This window comes from Aythya ferina, assembly GCF_964211825.1.
Source record: "Aythya ferina genome assembly, chromosome: 6".
NCBI lineage: Eukaryota > Metazoa > Chordata > Aves > Anseriformes > Anatidae > Aythya > Aythya ferina.
The window spans coordinates 27,655,786-27,673,988 of NC_140303.1; the positions used below are offsets into that span (position 1 = coordinate 27,655,786).

Genomic DNA, 18,203 nt, shown 5'->3' on the forward strand with positions numbered 1-18,203 from the left:
GCACGGGGATATGTAAATGAGCCCCCTCCTCCTTCTCTCTGATTGGCGCGGGGCGGCCGCGACCACGCGGCGGGGAGGTGGAGGGGGGTGCCGCGGGGTCACAGCGGGCGGGGCCGCGCTCACGCCCCCTTCACCCCCTCCCCTCCCCCCCTGCCGCAGGTGGGGCGACCCCGCGCGGCGCGTTGGGCGGGAACGCGGCTCCCCTCAGAGCGCCGCCGCCATGTTGGCGGCTCCCCACGGGGACCCCGCGGCTCCGCTCGGCGGCCCCCGGGCTCTGCGCCGCGGGCCGGCCCCCGCCGCCCATGGCCGCGGCGGATCCCCGGGTGCTGGCCGTAGCCGCCCGGGTCGCTGAGAGCAGGGAGCGGGACGTCCCGGCGCTGCTGCTGGCCTTGAAGGGTAACGGCGCTGCCGCCGCTGAGGGGTGGCAGCGGGGCAGGCCTCTCGCCGCCTCAGCGGGCTCGCGAGGCCCGTGCTGGAGGGGCCGGGAGCTCGGGCGCAGCTCCCCCCGCCCGCCCTGCTCCTCGCCACGCAGCCGCCGCTCGTGGAAGTGGCCGGGACAAGCCAGGGCCTGTGCTAAATCGGGATGTAATTATAAGGGAGCCGTCCGTGCCGCGGCGGTTGTGGTTTTCTCCAGCCTAGGAAGTCCGTACAGATGGGCTGTGTCCCAGATAGCGCCTGTCTTACTGCCCAGCGTGTAACGAGGCAGTGGAAAGCCCAGTGCAGCCACCCTTCCCGATTGTCACGGGGTCTAGCGAACAGGTTGTACCTGTAGGATAGAAAATCACCGGTGGGATAGTTTATGTTGTTGGCACTTTCAAAATTACTTCATATTTTGAAAAAGAAAAAAATACCCAAATTGCACCTCAGAATCTAATGCTTCCATTCGCCACTCTCGTGCTTTCTTCCCACAGAAATTTTAAATAATCCTTCTTTGGGACGTAAGGAATCCGAAAAAGTTAAGCAGGACATATACTATTATGATCTGGCTCAGTACTGCGTGCTGGTCCTCAGACAAGACTTTTCTCGAGTGCGTGGAGGCTGGGCTACTGCTGCCCAGCTAGCAGAGATACTGAGGTAAAAAAAAAAAATCGCCAAGAAGTTTTCTTGTTTTCTTGCAGGCCTTTTATCTTGCTCTTTTTCTTTTGAAGCTGTAATGCGTTGGCTTCCATCCAGAACAAGGCTTGTTGTTCAGGAAAGGCCAGGGTTAAAGTGCAGGGAGCAGTCAAGAGCAGAGGGGTCAGGCATAGCCTAATTGGCCCTGTTTAATTCATTCTCATTGTGTTTCGTTGAGCTGGGTAAACTGTTTGGTGGGAACGGTTTTTGTGTTGGGTTTACCTTTTTTGTGGTCAGTACTCACACAGGTCTCAGTTTTTGCCAAGAAATTGCTGATTTTGAATTGCAGTTACTTTAAAAGAAAATCTATTTAGTTTTATTTCATCCTGCAAAAATCTGATTGACTCACAGCTTGGCTTGGCTCCATTTAAATATCTATTTTTAAGTATCTGTTTACATTTTCAACATAATAGAGGGCACAATTCATACAGACTAGAGAGCTTGATGTAGTGATATCGTGAGAATGGCACGATGAAGTTTAATTCATAGCTAGTAAGTAAGACAACTGTAAACCCCCATCCCCAATGACACAAACTCAATTTTTAATGTCAGGAAAAATAATACGTTTTAAAATTTCCCCACGTTGTACTTGATTTTGGCTTAACTAGGAAGCAAAATTCTAAGGCATGAAGCAATTAGGCAACCATCTTTTATTTATGCCATATCTGCAATGTGAATTTTTAAAGTGAGGAATTTCACCAAGAGATGCAAGATTTATCACCAGAGTTGCATGAGACTTAAATAATCTCTTATTAGCTACTTCAGTTTGCAGAAAAAAAAATGAAATTTATTTAGCTGTAAAAATGTCCTTTTGCAACTTGTTCAATCTCAGCTTTGTGCTTAGATTGTGCTGTCGTAGGGCTTAGGTAAGCAGAGCTTTATGTGTACGCATTCACAAAAAGCTAACAAAGATTAGATAAGATGTCAGAAAGCAAAATTCATAAGAAGCTAGGAAAATACTTTTGTTGCACTTGTATCAGAGTGGAGCACAGAACTGAAAATCTTTCCAGTTGTAAAACTTGCAGTTTCTTGTAAACAGCCTTCCAGAAATGACCAATGTGTCTGTGGTGAGTAAAACAAGAAAACTGAGATCTGAAAAACTGATTTCTAGCCCACATGTATTCCTCAGTTAGGGGGAAGTTGTAGACAGGCTCACTCCGTTTTTTGTAGTGAGTAATATTTTTATACGTATTTTTGTTGCCTGATCTGGACTGCCTTCATCAGTTTTCCCTTATCACGTTTCTGTTTGCCTTTGCTTTTTTACCTTATGACCATCGGAGTCCTTCCCTAACATGTGGAACAGGCCTGAACAGATCCTATGAAGCTAAAGGCAAAAGTGCCTTGGATATGTTTTAAACTGAGACGTGCTCTAATAAGCGGTATTACACTTGCTGTCTCCAGCCTGCCAGTGATAACTCTTCCTTCTACCTCGGAGCTAGTCACAGCAGTTAACTGTTGTTCAGTGCTGAATTGTCCCATTGCAGTGAAGCATTCCTTCTCTGATGACATGACGTTCATTCAAAACTGTTCAAACAGGCCCTTGAGTATTCAGTTTTGTTTTGTTTTTGTTTTTCATTTCAGTCATTGTTGTGTAGGACTAGAGGTGAAAGAAGATCCCGAGGAATTTTACACAAAATTTCTTCCTTCAGCCATAGACAACCTGCTGCTTTTGGGAAGACGCCTGCAAGCACGATTTATCCGAGCAGTCAAGGTATTTACATTTCATAGTTAAAAGAGCAGAGAATCTCTGTAAGCTTTCCAAGCTCATGTGCTGTATAAGCAGGATATTATTCTAGGGATGCTGTATCATGAACATTTATTTTGCAGAAATTACTTTTTCTTTATGCCTTGGAGCTTTGAAACTGAAATTTGTCATTGTGGAGCATTCAGTCCATTACATGTGCCAAAAGTAGTTTGTTACCATAAGTTTTTTTAGAGAGTTTGTTACTACTTGTAAGAGTTTTTTAAAGGGGTTGGGAGATTGCAATTAGGCGTAGGACAGAAGAAATAGAACAGCAAGGTAGAGAACACAATCCCATATGTTTTTTCTTACAAAAGGCAGCATCCCAGTCACGGTAGTGTCTTTTAACTTTGCATATAATTAGTTCAGTCTTTGTAACTGCTTTGTTCTCGCTGCTTTACTCAGCTTTACGGAAAAAGAAAGTATGGTTTAGGAAGGCTTAAGACTTTAAGTCGGATATGTTGAAGTTTGTTTTGCAACAGAACTTCTTCAGTGGAATTGGCAAAAAATTCCAAAAATGCCTACTGCTTCTGAACCAGCATGTCAGGATCCCTAAAGGCAGGCTTTGTGATTTAGTGGATGTGAACACTTTATCACATTACTCTCTATCTTTGCAAAGAAGGATTTTGCCCTGCTATTTTCCCGCATGCTTTTGAGACATTCCGAGTTCCAGAACAAACCCCCCAAAATGAAAAAATAAATACCCAATTTCGTGGATTCTGATAGTTTCTCTTATTATGCCTGTTTCCTTTCGTATCTCATTTCCTGTCTCACTGACTTCTTGCACTTGCTCATAGTTTTCCTACAGACTCTTGTTCAGGACACCACATACACAATCACTTCTCAGAAAGTATCAGCAGAGTGACGTATTTTCTGTTTGTTCAATACTTTGTAAGTGCATTTAGTGCTTAAGAAGCAAGCTTCCTGAATGACATCCCAGGAGACTCAAGTCTTATCTGCAATATGTAATTTCCCCCACACTTTCTTATTATGTCTCAGCCTACATGCTACTTGAGTCATGCTTGTGGGCAAAGATTACTTTTGAATGCAAATGCAGTCCATATTATATAGCTAGTATTTTGGCTTTTAAAACTTGTGGTCTCAAAGGTGACTGGGCAGCCAGACTTGATGCTTGCTCACTGGAACTTGGGAAACCCCACTCTGCCAGTGGAGATTTGCAGTTTATTCTGCCCTCACTTGCTTTCTGTACAAGCTTTTGAAGTCAAGGGAAGTACTTAAATAGCTTTTAGAAACTGGTGCTCTGCCAAAACACACAACAGATAATATTGTGCCTTAACTTATTACTGTTATTTCATATCTCTCATTGTCAGTAAGTACCAAACACAGAGTTAAACCATGACTGATGGCTGGGACTTCCAGCACAGATCTAGGAATAGACTTCCCAGAGTTTCGCTGGTGGAGGCTCAACAACATGGGAGTTATCACACCCAAGTGCCTTATAATAATGTTTATCAGCAGTGTAGTACTGTCAAAAGACACTTTGCTGTCCACACAGCGAGATTTTAGATTTCCAGTGGGCTGTGGATCTTACCTGGAATACAGTCTCCAGACTGTATATGTGTGTGTGTGTATTCACATATCAAAACCTGGATTCTTCCTGGTCCTTGTGTCCGGTCCAGTGTTAGCACAGCAAGCACGAATACATTCGGTTTGGTGTTTGCTGCTGTTTCTCCAACTAGGAGGTGCTTCTGAAACCTCACCATGGCGGTTCATAGGAACCATTTCCATTTTAACAATATTCTTGTCCACTTCGTACCTGTGGTTTCTGTGTTTTAATCTTAAATAACGTATTTCCCATTTTGTGATTTGCATGCAAGTTGTTTTTTTTTGACTGGTTCCTATGGTTTGACCAACCTCGTTTGGGAAGTTGATGGGGTTGGCCTCCAAATAGCTGAAGTATACAAACCTCCCACTGCATCAAGCTGGAGTCCTCAGTGAGGATGCATACGCGTGCTTTTACCTACTTCTCTTGTTTTGTTTAGGATGAAGAAAAACAAGATTTTTTACGCTGTTTCCGAACAGTAACCGATGCCATCTGCTGGCTGTTTGGTGGGCATATTCAACTGACAAAGCATGGTAAGGTGAAAAGTAAACTCATAAAACACCTGAGTATTTGTCTAGACCAACTACAGGTATCAAGAATCAGTCACAAGTCAACCTGCATCTAGTTTTCCAATTCGGAGTAGGTGTTAAAGCAATCTCTTAAAATATTCCGTTCAGCAGAAACAGCAATATTTAAATTGGAAAAGATCCAGTAAAGGGAAATATTAAAGAGTTCCTTTTCGAGTCTTTTGGAGACAAACATTAAAAGTCTTCAGCAATTTCCATTTGTAATTATGTACCTTTAAAAAAAAGTTTGTTTGTTTCTGATAAAATACTGTTGCTCTTCTTACCTGTCAGTGGTTAATATATGCAGAAATTTGACCAATGTGCATTGCAAGCCCTAATGGGTAGAACTGAAAAAAGTGGATTTCTCAATTTGTTGTCATGCCAGAAATTTCTACAAGTATCTAACAAATTTCTCTAGCAGTTTTGACCAAAATAAGCTTTCAGTTAAACCAACTTAATATTGGCACATTGATTTTTAGTTAATAATAAAAGACAGAATTTGTTTTTAACAGAGAATAGTAACTTAAGGATCGTAAGATACGTAGCTAAAAACACAAATGGCTAGAAAAATTACTGAGTAGGTAGTCACTGAGTATGTAGTCACTGGTATTCTGGAATAAAAAAAATGGTGCTACAAGTGGACTTGCGTTAAATGAAACTGGTTTAACCAATTGTCAAGGTTGAAGTGCTTATCTTTTCTGGATATTGTTGCCCCAGTGATAGTTCCGCTGCTGTAATAAGAAACTGGTGCTGGTGTAACAGAGAAGCTTTTAAAGTTTTTATTACATGGCAGTGCCAGTGCCTAAGGGATATCCAAAGGCAGAAAAACAGGACTCAACGTGTTTTTTGGATGTTGAAGCAGTTTACTTGTTCCAGTAAGCTTCCGTGTAAAAATTATAAAAGATGGCGTTTGTTACAGAAACAGTATTTGGTTTTACTTGCTATGGCTTATGTTTCATAATAAAGTTTATTTGTTTAATGGTATTTTTAAGTCTGCGGTTCTGATTGCGTGACTTCTTGTTTGTTTTTGTTTTTTTGCAGTGCTGCAAAATGATCACTTCCTGCAGCTGCTAGTAACAGACGATGTTGAAACAGCAGTTATAATGATGTCTGTTTTACACAGTATTTTGGGGGTCAATAGGTTAGTTGTTTTTATTATCACTGATTTTTCTGAAGTTTAAATATAAAACTCAATTCATTACTGCTTTGTAAAATAGAACATTTCATGTACAAGGAGTATGGCGTTTGTTTTTTTTTCTAGTCTTTGCTGTAGAAATGGAAAAATAGGGCTATTTTCTTTATCCTGTTGTTAAGCTGAGGGAATGGGAATCAGTTGAAACAGTAGGAATGCTTCTGCCACTGAGTCAGTAATACTTGTTTTTTCATTTTAACTGGAATAAATGTGGAAATACCAATTCATTGCAGGAAAAAAAAAAAGCAGCATAGAACAAACATAACTATTCAATTCCTTTTCCTTCCACTGTGGCTCAGATTGCTGGTCCAGCTAGCTGGCCGTGTTGACTTGCTGAATCTTGACCTGACATCTATAATAGGAAGTCACTGTTAAAAAGCTCAGTTTATAACTAATATTTCAATTCTATCCTCCTCTTTCCCTCCAGTTCTGTCTTGCTTCAGGTTGAGGAAGAGACTCTTCACTCTGTTTTGGATGAGCTCGTTTATAAGCTTTCATCTACCACCAATCCTGTCATAGGAAATGCTGCTACAAAACTGCTGTTGTTGATAGCGAAATTTTGCAAGCAGCTCCTGAATTTACTCACAACTCGCTATAAAGGTTTGTAAATGTGCATGGAACCAAACACTCGGCCTTGCATTCACCTTAAAAATACAAAGGTGGAGGTTACCCAGTGCTCTCCTTGTTCATTAGCCATCTGATACTAGGGAAACTGCAGTGCTCTTTTATTTTCCTTCTCTGTTTGTTTTTGTTGTAATTTAAGGTGCTGCTCCTCTTTCTGTTTCCTAGATTTATTTTCTTCTATGTATTGAGGACTGTGCGTGTGGAAACTTGTCTATTCTAGCTGTAGTTTGGCACCTTCAGCCTGATGGGTTTCACTACCTTCTACACGATGTTCTGTAATTTTTTTATTTTCTTTTCTGTGAATGCTGGATGACAAAAGACCCTCGTAGCAGGGTGTCTGTACTGCCCAGGTAAGAGCCGTTTTTCAGACATCTGCCGGTGTGCCAAGCCTCGCTAGTCCAGTAGCATGGAAGTTTTACTTGTGCCAGCTTCTGACCCTGGCTGTTACGGGTCTGCTTATCTGATAGCTGTGGTTCTGTCACCAAGGAGCTGGCTGTCTTTTGACGTCCAAGTGACACACAAGTGATTGGAATGAACTTTTGGAATGAACGTCCAAGTGATTGGAATGAACTTTTTCCAAGAATTCATGAAATTAGTTTATTGTTTTGTATTGCTGCTTTTAGATGAGGAGAGAGAGTGTGCATGTAATTTAACTTACTCTATGTTCTTCATTATGTAATCTAGTATCCCATTCAATGTTTCTGTCTCTAGCCTAGCAGAGAGCTCCAGGAAACACCTTTATCTTCTGTCGTGTCCATGGAGACTAGGGAAAAGGATTTGATGTTTGCCGAGTCTTTTATATCCTGGTTATTACTGATGGTCAAAACTACTTCTGTGCAGCCTCTGTTCTTTTGAGAAAAGGGTAATAAGAAGTGGGTTTGCCAGACAAAAAGGCGCAATTCTCATTTTTACAGTTGTGCTAACTACTTGTTAGGCAGAACCAGCTAGATAGATTCCTGGATCAGATGAGTAGCTTTGGCACTTTTTTACCTACAGAATTGAGAGAGGGCTTCCTTGCAGTGTGAAACGACATGACATACCTAAGGCTGGCAGCGTGTTGTGGATTCTTGTGAAGCTGCTGCGATGATCTGACCATCCCAGTTGTAGAATACTGGCTTGTCTAAAGAGGTGCAGGTCTCAGTCAAATAACTATGCTTTAGGGGTCATGCTACTTTATTTTGCTTGGAATTGACAAAGTGCCCCATTCATTTAAAGGCTCTTGATCTTCTGTATATATTTCCTGTTTCCGCTAAGGAAAAAAAAAGCTCTCTTTTTTCTTTTCTTTTTTATTAGAGTCCTTATGTTAGCTTTCTCTGAGGCTTTGAAATCTTGTGGATGGTTTGAAGAACAGCAGCTACAAATAAAGCATTCCAGCATTTCCACCAGCTGGCCATCTCGTTGAAGTAACTTGGCTTCACAGTGGTTCAGAGCTGTTGCTGGTATGAGGTGCTTCAGCGTAAGCTTTCTGTCAGTAATGTCGAAGTGCTAGAATGAGAAAATACCCTAAATCTCCCAACTCCAGGCCCAGCACGGTCTTTACATCAGGATTGCAGGAGAGCCTGGTCTTTTTATATGCATGGATCTTGGAGGCATGCTTGTCAGTGGCTGGAAAGGGAAGGGGCACATGGCTATGTAGCCTGTGCAGAAACAGGCAAATGGGTCATGTCAGACCTACAGGACCTCTGTGAGGGAACTGCTTTGTGTAGTTATGTGATTTTTCAGGGTTCGGGCAGGTTTAAGGCAGTGACTGACTCCGTTTGTAGTCTCAGCCATGTCTCTCCTCACATGTTTAACCATCATCGTTGTTCCAAAATGGTGCATGCCTGCTAGAACAGAGGTGCCACTTCTGTGGCTATGAAGGACTTTGTGGTCCATATGTGATCCTATAAATGCACACAATGTATTATTTCTTGGAGTTGCCCAGTATGTGAATATGCTTATAGACAGTGATTTGAAGATAGAACTTGTCTGAATCTGAAGTTCTTCAGGAGCCTTTCCAAATACATGTCTACTTCCCGTCTTCCTTCCTTTCCCCTCTGACTCTCTGCAGAACTCTCAAGCTCTGGGATTTGTCTGATAGAGATCTAAAAAATCACTTGTTACTGTCCTGTGCACAGCACAGGGAGTGTGCGTGTTGTGAGGAGAGCACACGTGTGCTTTGTAACTACTGTGCGCTGAAAAAGCCCTATTGTGCCAGGGATTGGAAACCCGTATACCCGCAGTGTGATTATGCTGTACAAATAAGACATCAAAGAATTCCGGTCATAAGTAAACAGATTTTATTATAAAAATATGAAAGCAGTGCTCGTAAAACCTGGCACTTGTGTAATGCTTGCTATCCTTTTAGGACTTCACAGTGACTTATGGCTAAGACATTGAAGGTACATGGATAATTTAACTGCCAGTTATGTAGACGCAGTAGGTAGTGACTTGGAGATAAAAAACGACAGTCACTGTAGAATACTTTGCTGTGATGATTGGAACGCCAGTTTTTAATTGATAACATGTAAACCCAAAAATGAGAGATTGTGTTCATCTTCAATCTAGTCTTCCTTTACACAAAGAATCAGATTTATTTTTTTTAATTTGAAAATTGTTAGTTTGAAATCCTCAAAAGAAAAATTTGCCTTAGCTGTATTGCATGCTTCTTCTCTCTTAGGATTGAAAGTGCTTTTAAGTAAACAGTGGACTGGCAAAGGATTTGACAGGGATCTCAGTCAACTTTTGGACTTGCTATACTTGGAACAATCCAGTGGAAAAAAGGAAATGCAGGTGCTGAATTTTAATGAGACTTTCCTATGTGAAATCCTAGTTATGTGTAATTTATATATGACTAGAAAGCATTTACTATATTGCTTTGTCTAAGCTTTACAAAGCATATGCTATTTTTTTCCTGGTATCAATGGATTTTTAAAATTTCCTATACTTTCATTTGTGTCTTTTTAAGACCTCAAGAAATTGTCCAGTTATTAAGGTAAGGGATTGTCGGGACTGTGACTTGAGAGTTTGACTTTTTTTTTTTCCAGATTCACAAAGTAGTATGAATTCTTACAGAAACATAGGGGGAAAGGTGATTTAGTTATAATAACAATAAACCAAAACCAATTGTATCCGCTCATCTCACATCAGTAGTACAAATTCAGGTTTCTGAAGTCTTGGGAACATTCAGATAGAATTAAAAGTCATGTAGTGGAAACGTTCGGTAAGAACGCCTTCTGTGCTGTGTTCCCAATAAAGGAGTGGATGCATGTTTTAGGAACTTACCAAAATCTTACATGCAGGTTTTTCAGAGACAGTACTTCAAAGGAAATCAGAGTTATGTTTGTAGAGACCTGCTTTCACCTTAAACACAGCAGGGTGTTTGCTTTGTGTGTTGCTTTGTTTTCCCCTGAAAAAATAACATTTAAGAATATAATTTCTTTTCATGTTTGTTGTGGCTGATGATCATAGTGCAAATGTAAAAATTTTCCTGCTATTAGTTCTCCAGATTTCTCTTTCTATCCTGTCTGTTGTAGGTATTTTGACTGAATCAGCACTTGAAATATCAAGTGCTTCAGACACTTTAAGTTCAAATTTCTAACGCTAACTATTAAATTTTAACAAATTAACATTAACAAATGTTTTATATTTGTCCCGTGAATGTATTTGTTTATCAAAGAGAGCATTGATCCAGATGATCAGATTAGCTCTCTTTGGGGCTCATACAAGATTTGTGATTATAATTGTCTTTAGGACCTTAACTGCCCTGCGCCATTACAAATATTGTGCGTTTCAGTGCATTGGAAAACTGTTTTTTGGCCAAACATTGAGGTTGATCCAAATAGGCAAGCCGTAGCAGTGTGGTTTTATATGCAAAGGAAATATTGTATTAACTATTTTTATAAATTTCAGAGACTGCATCAAGCAGCTTGTATAATCCAGGCTGCGTGGAGAGGATTTCAGACAAGAAAAAGGCTGAAGAAACTACCCCAAGCAGTGACCGTTTTACAGAGGAGCTTCAGGTAAACAGCATTGCTTTGTAAAAAGCACTCAAGAGAATAGATTAATAAGGTTCGGTTTGGTTTTTCTCAAGTCAGAATTCTTTTATTAGAGCTGGTGGGAATATTCTTTGTTACAGCCCTTGACCACTGCCTCTTGTCCTTCTTATGCTTGCCTCTAAGAATCTGGCTTTATGTTCTTTGTAACCCTTCCTGTAGTTAGTGAAAGACAAAAAAATAGATTTCCCTTTCTTTGTGCTTAAAAAAAAAAGGGGGGGGGGGAGGGGGAAGCATCTCCACCTGTCCTTGTATACCAAATGCTACGTACCCCAAACTGTCTCCATCTGGACAGGCCCTGTCCCTCCAGTTTGTCAATATCTGTCTTCTACTGGGTGGCCCAGTGAAGTATGGGCAGTATTCCAGGTGTGCCCTCCAGAGTGTTGAGTAAAGTGAGATAATTTCCTTTGACTTGCTGCCTCTTTTTGCTAGTGCAGCCCACAATGCAGCTAGTTTTTGTTACTGCAAGGGCACACTACTGCCTCGTCTTCAGCTTGCCATCTACCGGGACCCCAGGTTCTTTTCACGGAGCTGCTGTCCAGGTAGTCAGTGCCCAACCTGTGTGATTCATGAGGCTATTATGTCCCAAGTGTAGGACTTTCCACATGAGCTTCATGTGGCTTCTGTTGACCCATTTTCTATGTCCGTGGTGTTTCCTTTGAGCGTCAGCCCTGCCCTGCAGTGTGTGGAGGACTGATGACAGCCTTGCTAAAGTCAAGGTAAATGACACCCAGTGCTCTCCCCTCGTCCACAGAGCCACTCAGCTCATCACAGGAGGCCATCGGGTTGGTCAAACATGATTTGCCTGTGATAAATCTGTGCTGGCTGTTCCTGTTTCCTTCCTGTCCTTCTTGTTCCTGGGGAGAGTTTCCCTGCAGATCTGTTCCTGTATCCCAGAGAATGTTTGGGTTGGCCAAGACGTCCTCCATCTTGAAGATGCCTTTTGCCAGTCAGCTGTATTTTCTGAAACATGAAAGCAATGTAATGTCAATATGAGCTATTTCACTGCAAAATGCAATGTTTTTTTAGCAAAAACATCCAAACAATGTGCTTTTCCAGCAGTACCAAGCTGCCACTTCTGGTGCCAAAAGCTCCAACTGTCCCTTTCCCAGCTGCCAAACATTTTCTCCATGAGAAAACCTCATACTTCTGTGATGTTTTTGTGTGTTTTCTTTGTAAAAAATTATGGCGTGTGGGACAGTGCAGCACTGGGTTGCAGTAAATAGCCCTAGAAGATGATGCACTGGTGGCAGAACAGTTAACTGGTCATGGTTAACTTACAAAATTCCATCATAAATTAAATGTGGCACTGTCCTGAAGTTTCATGTCATGCCAGAGTGCTGGAGAAACCATGGAGTAAAGTGCTTGCTCAGTATGCCACTTGTAGGGCCTTGTTCTCAATTAATATTTGAGATCTTTGACTCTCGTAAGTGGGGTCAATTCAGTGACCTAGAAACAGTATCTTCTGACCTTGGAGTAGCACAGAAGAATGAAGCTACGTAAAAAATGCACGTTACTTGAAGTATGATTTCAGCATGATTAGGTGAACTCTTTTCGGAAGTCTAGTGTGAATTTTAACATAGAGTAAGGGATCTAAATCAAGACAGACCCCACAGCAGGTTTAATTCAATCTTTTTTATTGTACATGATAAGCACTACCTTGTCAAGACTAGATCTTATAAATCAGATAGTGAAATCACTTTGTGTTATCACCAAGGTGTTAGAAAGCAGACAGTTGTGGTTTGTCTAGGCTGGCATTAAGAAGGTACTGGACTCTCTGGGGTGTAATCTAAGTTCAGGAGGATTTGCAGGGGATGCAGTGTATCCACCAAGGACCACTAGCCACTTCAGCTTCTGTGCTGTATGCTAAGAATGCCATCCTTGTGACTGCTTTCTGCTGCACCATACATATACTTTGAACCAATATTTCTGCCCCCATCAGGCACCTTGCAAGCCTGCAAGCCAAAATCACAGCCCAGAAAAATTGCGTGACGGGATAAGGCGTGACATGCTAACGCAGAAGGGAGAGGGTGGCGAGGCTACCAGCAGTCAGCCAGCTGCTTAACATTCTTGTGTCATGTTCTCACTATGGCAAGCATTAGTGCATGCCTCTTAAATAAGTAGTTCTTGAATCATTTAAATGGGCTCTCAAATGTGTTTAAGATTGAGAAGAATGGAAATGTATTAATATTTTTACAGTCATGTGTTTCTGGCCCAGTCAGTCCCATTGTACTGAGTACTATATAGTAACTGTACAGCTCCAGTGTTGTTTTTTTTTTTCTTTCTAGGTCAAAGCTGCAGGTAGCATTAAGATGAAAAATAAAAATGGTGTTTGGAGTGCTGTGAGCATGACTTTAGAAAAGCTTCCAAGAGGCCTTTGGAATTTTTAACAGTCAGTGTTTGGTTATATACATGGATTTGTTTTAGGATAAGTACGTTTAAATACTGCTGAGGCTGAAGCTCCAAACTTGGCTCACCTGCAGCTGCAGTAGAAGATTTTAAACTCTACAAGTTAGATACCTCTGAAATGCTGTGGTTTCAGAAATGTCTCCTCAGTGAATATTAAAGCTTGCAGTCTCTCCTTGAAGTCAGTTCGCTTTTATGTAACTAATTGTAGAGCTGTTAAAATGGCAATAATTGGTATTAATCATGCCTCATAAATCAAACCATTGCATGTATGTGTATATATATATTTATATATATATGCATTTATACACGTAGATGATCAGAGGGAGGTTAATCTGTGCTGTGAACTGCAGAAGGAAGCTTGGGTCTTAGTCTCTGTGTGTTTTACTTCTGTTCAGAGGTATTTCTCTGTCAATGTGGTCTTGTGGAAACAAATTATTTATTATTTTTATTTATTTATTATTGGGAGACGCAGGGAATGAAGAAGAATGTGTACTTTACAGACTACATGGGAAATAAAAATTTAAATACCTGACAAACATTGTTGGTAGCTTCACAGGTGCACAGCTAAGTTCAGAAAACATGCTTGTTGATTCCTGCCTAGTGGAGCTGAGAATTTTCTAAGGAAAAGTATTAACAGTTTTATCAAGAAAATGGCATCAAAAGTCCTGTTTGATCCTGTGGCATTGTTCAGCTTAGAAGCATAGTATTGCCTTCTAGGATTAAAAATGCAGAGGTTTACAATTGTAGTTTACAGAAATATGTGGGCTGAAGACCTTGAGACCATTCTGATGTAGTCACGTGTATCATGATCTGTCTCTGTAGGTCGATGTGTGGGCACGCTTCAAGTCTGCATTACTGTCATAAAAGGATTATGATCTCTTTAGATCATGGTGGAGGCTGTTTATCAGTTTGGGCCAGATATTTAGATCCAGAGCATTTCTTTTACAAAACCACTTCCATCCTGTTTTCCACCACCCAGTTACAGAGACTAAGGAGAAACTGTAGTTCGTGGAAAAATAAGTATTATGGAAAGCAGGTGCCATGCATGCTGATGGGTGCACTGGAAAAGATGCATGCTGGAGCAGATGCTTAATGTTGCTTTACTTCCCCAGATGATGGAAACAAAGCAGTTGTTTTCTAGTTCATGTTAGCTGTGGATGTCCCACCTGAAGCATTGCTCTTTCAGCGTCCTTAGAGCTGTATCCTAAGTAAAAATACATCTTTTGATTTGACAACAAATTGGGTGTCTGGCTCAGAATTTTCCTGCTTATGGGTAGTGGAATAATTTTTTAGCTTGCAGGTAAGGTAACATCTCATTGCTTGAGTTGATCCTGCAACCAGCAGCTGGCGTGGCAGCTGCAAGACCATTCAACATAAAGAGAAAGAGGGATTTTTAAGAAATGTACAACTTAAGGTAATCATTAATGTTTTTGTGTATTGCAGAGCTAAACGAGAACAGGAGCGGCAGCATTTAGAGAAACAGAAGGAAGATGAGGCCCTAAAGCTGCAAATGCAACTACAAAGACAGAGGGCCATGAGACTCTTCCATGAAAGACAGCTGGCCTTACTGGAAATAATCCATGCGAGTATGATTTCTATTAAAGTATATCAAAAGATTAAACTGTCTGGGTCTCCTTAAGAACATTTTCCCCAAATGTATTTCCTAATCTTGCATGTCTGTTTGCACTGTGGGTTTACCGTATCTTTGCCTGACCTGATTATCTGACAGAGAAGGTGTTAATTCCTCAAGGGCTCAGTAACTACTGATTGACATCTGCTGCCTTCAAAATGATACAGGAGAAAAGGAGACCGTATATATAAAAAGCTCCCTTGCAGCTACAAGTCTTCTCTGAGTAGTCTACAACTACTGGGCCTTTGACGAGGAGGGATTTTTAACTGATAAAAAGCTGGTGTTTTAATATTATCAAGTTTAAGGATTAAAAATGTAAATTACTGAGAGGTCACAACCCATGAACTTATAATGGGGTCTTTCTCACATTTGTAGGTCAGGTAAATAAGCACCTGCAGGAAACAGAGGTAAAATCAGCATTAACTATCCAGAGATTCTGGAGAGGGTATAGAGCAAGAAGAAGTTTTCACCAGCAGAAACAATTTCTTAAGGAGTATAAAGCAGCTGTCATCATTCAGAGAGCAGTAAGTATATAAACTTGGTTCTAACGTTAGATAGGATAGCACCTTATAGTGATGCCTCAGAAAGATCCATTTATTTACTTTTCTTAATGTTGATTTAGCAGTAATTTATTCAAATATTAGTCAGAGGGATATTCTATAGCCACAAATCACTTAGTAGGGTTGAATCCTGCCTAAAATAAAAAGTATGCTACAACCTTCTAACTAAAATACAAGAGCTGCCACTTTGAAACCAAAGGTTGGGATTTCAGCACACCACAGGTAAGTCAGTAATTTATTATGAGCATTTTAACATTATTTAGTATCCGTGCTGACCGTTGTATGTTGCCTTCTCAGTATCATAGCTAAGGTTACGCTTTAACAGGTACAGTGTTAAGACATTTTTTTCCACTGATTGATTATAAAGTGAGACAAACTTCTTGTCTGTGATTCCTGTATTTTTATGTGTTCTTTACAAAGGCTTGCAAATTCTTAGAAAAACAAAGAAGTAAAAGACCTCTGTCTCCTTGGAAAGATCCCAAAGGATTGACTGATGAGCAGAGACTGGCTTTACAGCAGAAGGTGGATGACTACATCAAATTGCATCCGGTCTGTTTCTTAGTCATTTCATAATTTCCATTAATGATGCAATGTAAAATACTGTTGGGATGAGGTATATTCAACTTCATAAATTCTGATCAAGATAATCTTTGTGAGGCGTGCATATATTAACCCTGCTTGTTTGAGAGCAAGGTACTAGGATATTGGGGGCTTGAACTGCTAATTGAATAAAAAGGGTCACAGCAAAACTGTAACTGGAAAGTCACGTGTTTGTGATGATGGATAGCTTTGGAGAGAACTTCAGAGGAAGCAAAATGATTAAGTTAACAATTAACAGCATTTGCGTTCCTTTGGACACTAATCTGTCCCCAAAAGATTTAAAATAACCAGCTCTTAATGGTAACAAACTGTTATTTTCCTCCAGGCTTCCCAAATGTCAGAAGAAATGAGTAAAGAATTACATATGCAGGCCCAGGAAAAGCTGGCACAGTTCATGTTGAGGAGCAAATTGGATCAGAGAGCAGCGCAGCGGAGAGAGACGTTACTGGCTCAGGTCAACACTGATGTGGAGCTGCTAATGAGTACGTGACTGCTCTGGTCATAGTTGTAATTACCATTTGGATTAAGCTAATTTAAAGAGAAAACTAAAGAGAACAGCAGTAGAGTCTTATTTCAAAACTGAAATGTCTTTCTTCCTTTGCCATATGATTTATCTTGAGATTTTTCAGGTTTTGCTAGAAATCATAAAGGTATTGCTGTAGGTTAAGTATTATATACCTGCTTTGCAGGGAGTATCTCATTTTAGTGCAGATGTTTTGTTTCTGATATGTTCACAAGAAAAGCAATGGCCTTTAGAAATTACAGTTTCTAAAGGGATCTTACACAACCTCTTCCTCTACATTTTTGTTTTATTCTGTTTCCTTGTTTTCCCCAGATGAAGAGGGAAATCTTTGAGCTATGAATTTTGAGTCAGGTTTTCATTTTGACTCGCTTGGCTTTATTTGAAATAGAATTCAGTGTGGTACTAGCTAAATTCCAGACAAATAGTTTGGAGTGAAAGAGGGAGAATAGCAAACTGCAGCCACCAGAGAGCACCCAAGCAGGACAAAATTCAGCAAGTTACTGAATTCCATGACTTAGCCTGTCACATGGTGTGTCACTGCAGCTCATTGCTCCCTGAATGGGCAAATCAGCAGCACACTCCCACGTTTTGCCGGGGCCCCCAGGCAGGGAATACGCAGTGCTGCTGCTGCGCCAGAGCTGTGGAAACGCTACACTGATGTCACCCTGCACCAGGAGCGCCGATCCAGCAGTAGCAGCCAGGAGCTCCTCTTTCTCCTAGGTCACAGTTTCAGAAGAAGTCGATTTCATGCACAGCACTACTGCCCTGGATGAAGCAGTCCTGCTTGCCACCCATACTTTCCCTCCCCTTGTTCTGCATTTATTTTTTTCAGGTTAGTCTTAGTTTGGATTGCTTCTCCAATCTTGGTTTATCACAGAGCCATAAAATTGTAGCCCCAGCAAGGGGAAAGGAGTGCCTTAGGATAGTAGCGGGAGAGTAGCAATCCTTTTTTGTTTAAAATACTTGTAAATCTGCAGCATAAGAAACAAAACAGAAAATTTTTCTCCTTGTTCCTACAGATGCTCCACAGTTAGCAGAGACCACAGAAAAAGATCTTGCTGTCTTTATGAGTCGGTCGGTCCCTGTAGCTACCAAGGCCAAACAGTCCCACAACGCTATGCTGAAGTATGCTCGCTGGCCGTGGTGGAAGAAGCTTGGAGATGAGTTTGTGGAGGATGATGTCATTCCTGATGATGCCCTGAATGCAGAACTTGGAAGTCTGTTTATTGGTGGAAGGAAATCCTATTAGCTATTGGTGGGAGCTAATCCATTTACAGGCAGAAGTATCTGTTACTCATCCAGACGTGTACCTTGCACTGTGAATTCAATTGCATGTGTTTTTAAGGAAGGAAAATACTTGCATTCGAAGACGTAGCACTGAAGGAGACCAACGCCATATTTTAGTGCATTTTTCTAACGTTACTGAGAATCTTTTCCAGTGAATTTGCAATAAAATCCTATTGATTGTGCTGTTACAAAGAGGATTTAAATACTGTAGTTGTAAATGAGGATATTTTATAACTTACATTGCTTTGAAAGTATGTGTATAACCCTTGACTTTCCACTTATTATTTGAATCAGTCCATTGTGAAAGCCTGGGCTTTTATAGCAAAACATTTTATCAGGTGATGTGCTTCAAGATAAAGA

General features: G+C 40.9%; 1 protein-coding gene across 1 annotated transcript; it reads left to right on the plus strand.

Moving 5' to 3' along the window:
• Positions 1 to 205: 205 nt before the first annotated feature.
• IQCB1 (IQ motif containing B1) lies at positions 206 to 18,035 on the plus strand. Its single transcript, XM_084523012.1, has 13 exons — positions 206 to 396; positions 912 to 1,074; positions 2,695 to 2,824; positions 4,858 to 4,951; positions 6,026 to 6,125; positions 6,604 to 6,776; positions 9,460 to 9,572; positions 10,692 to 10,801; positions 14,687 to 14,829; positions 15,249 to 15,397; positions 15,854 to 15,982; positions 16,359 to 16,515; positions 17,576 to 18,035. The coding sequence occupies exons 1-13, from the start codon at positions 303 to 305 to the stop codon at positions 17,803 to 17,805; spliced, it is 1,785 nt and encodes a 594-aa protein (XP_084379138.1). The 5' UTR covers positions 206 to 302; the 3' UTR covers positions 17,806 to 18,035.
• The last annotated feature ends 168 nt before the right edge of the window (positions 18,036 to 18,203 follow it).

Bases quoted from the DNA above. Each gene is read 5' to 3' on its own strand.
- IQCB1 (XM_084523012.1), top strand. From the start codon at position 303: ATGGCCGCGGCGGATCCCCGGGTGCTGGCCGTAGCCGCCCGGGTCGCT. The intron at 9,573-10,691 runs GTGCTGAATTTT...TATAAATTTCAG, and splicing joins GTGGAAAAAAGGAAATGCAG to AGACTGCATCAAGCAGCTTG. The intron at 16,516-17,575 runs GTACGTGACTGC...TTGTTCCTACAG, and splicing joins TGATGTGGAGCTGCTAATGA to ATGCTCCACAGTTAGCAGAG.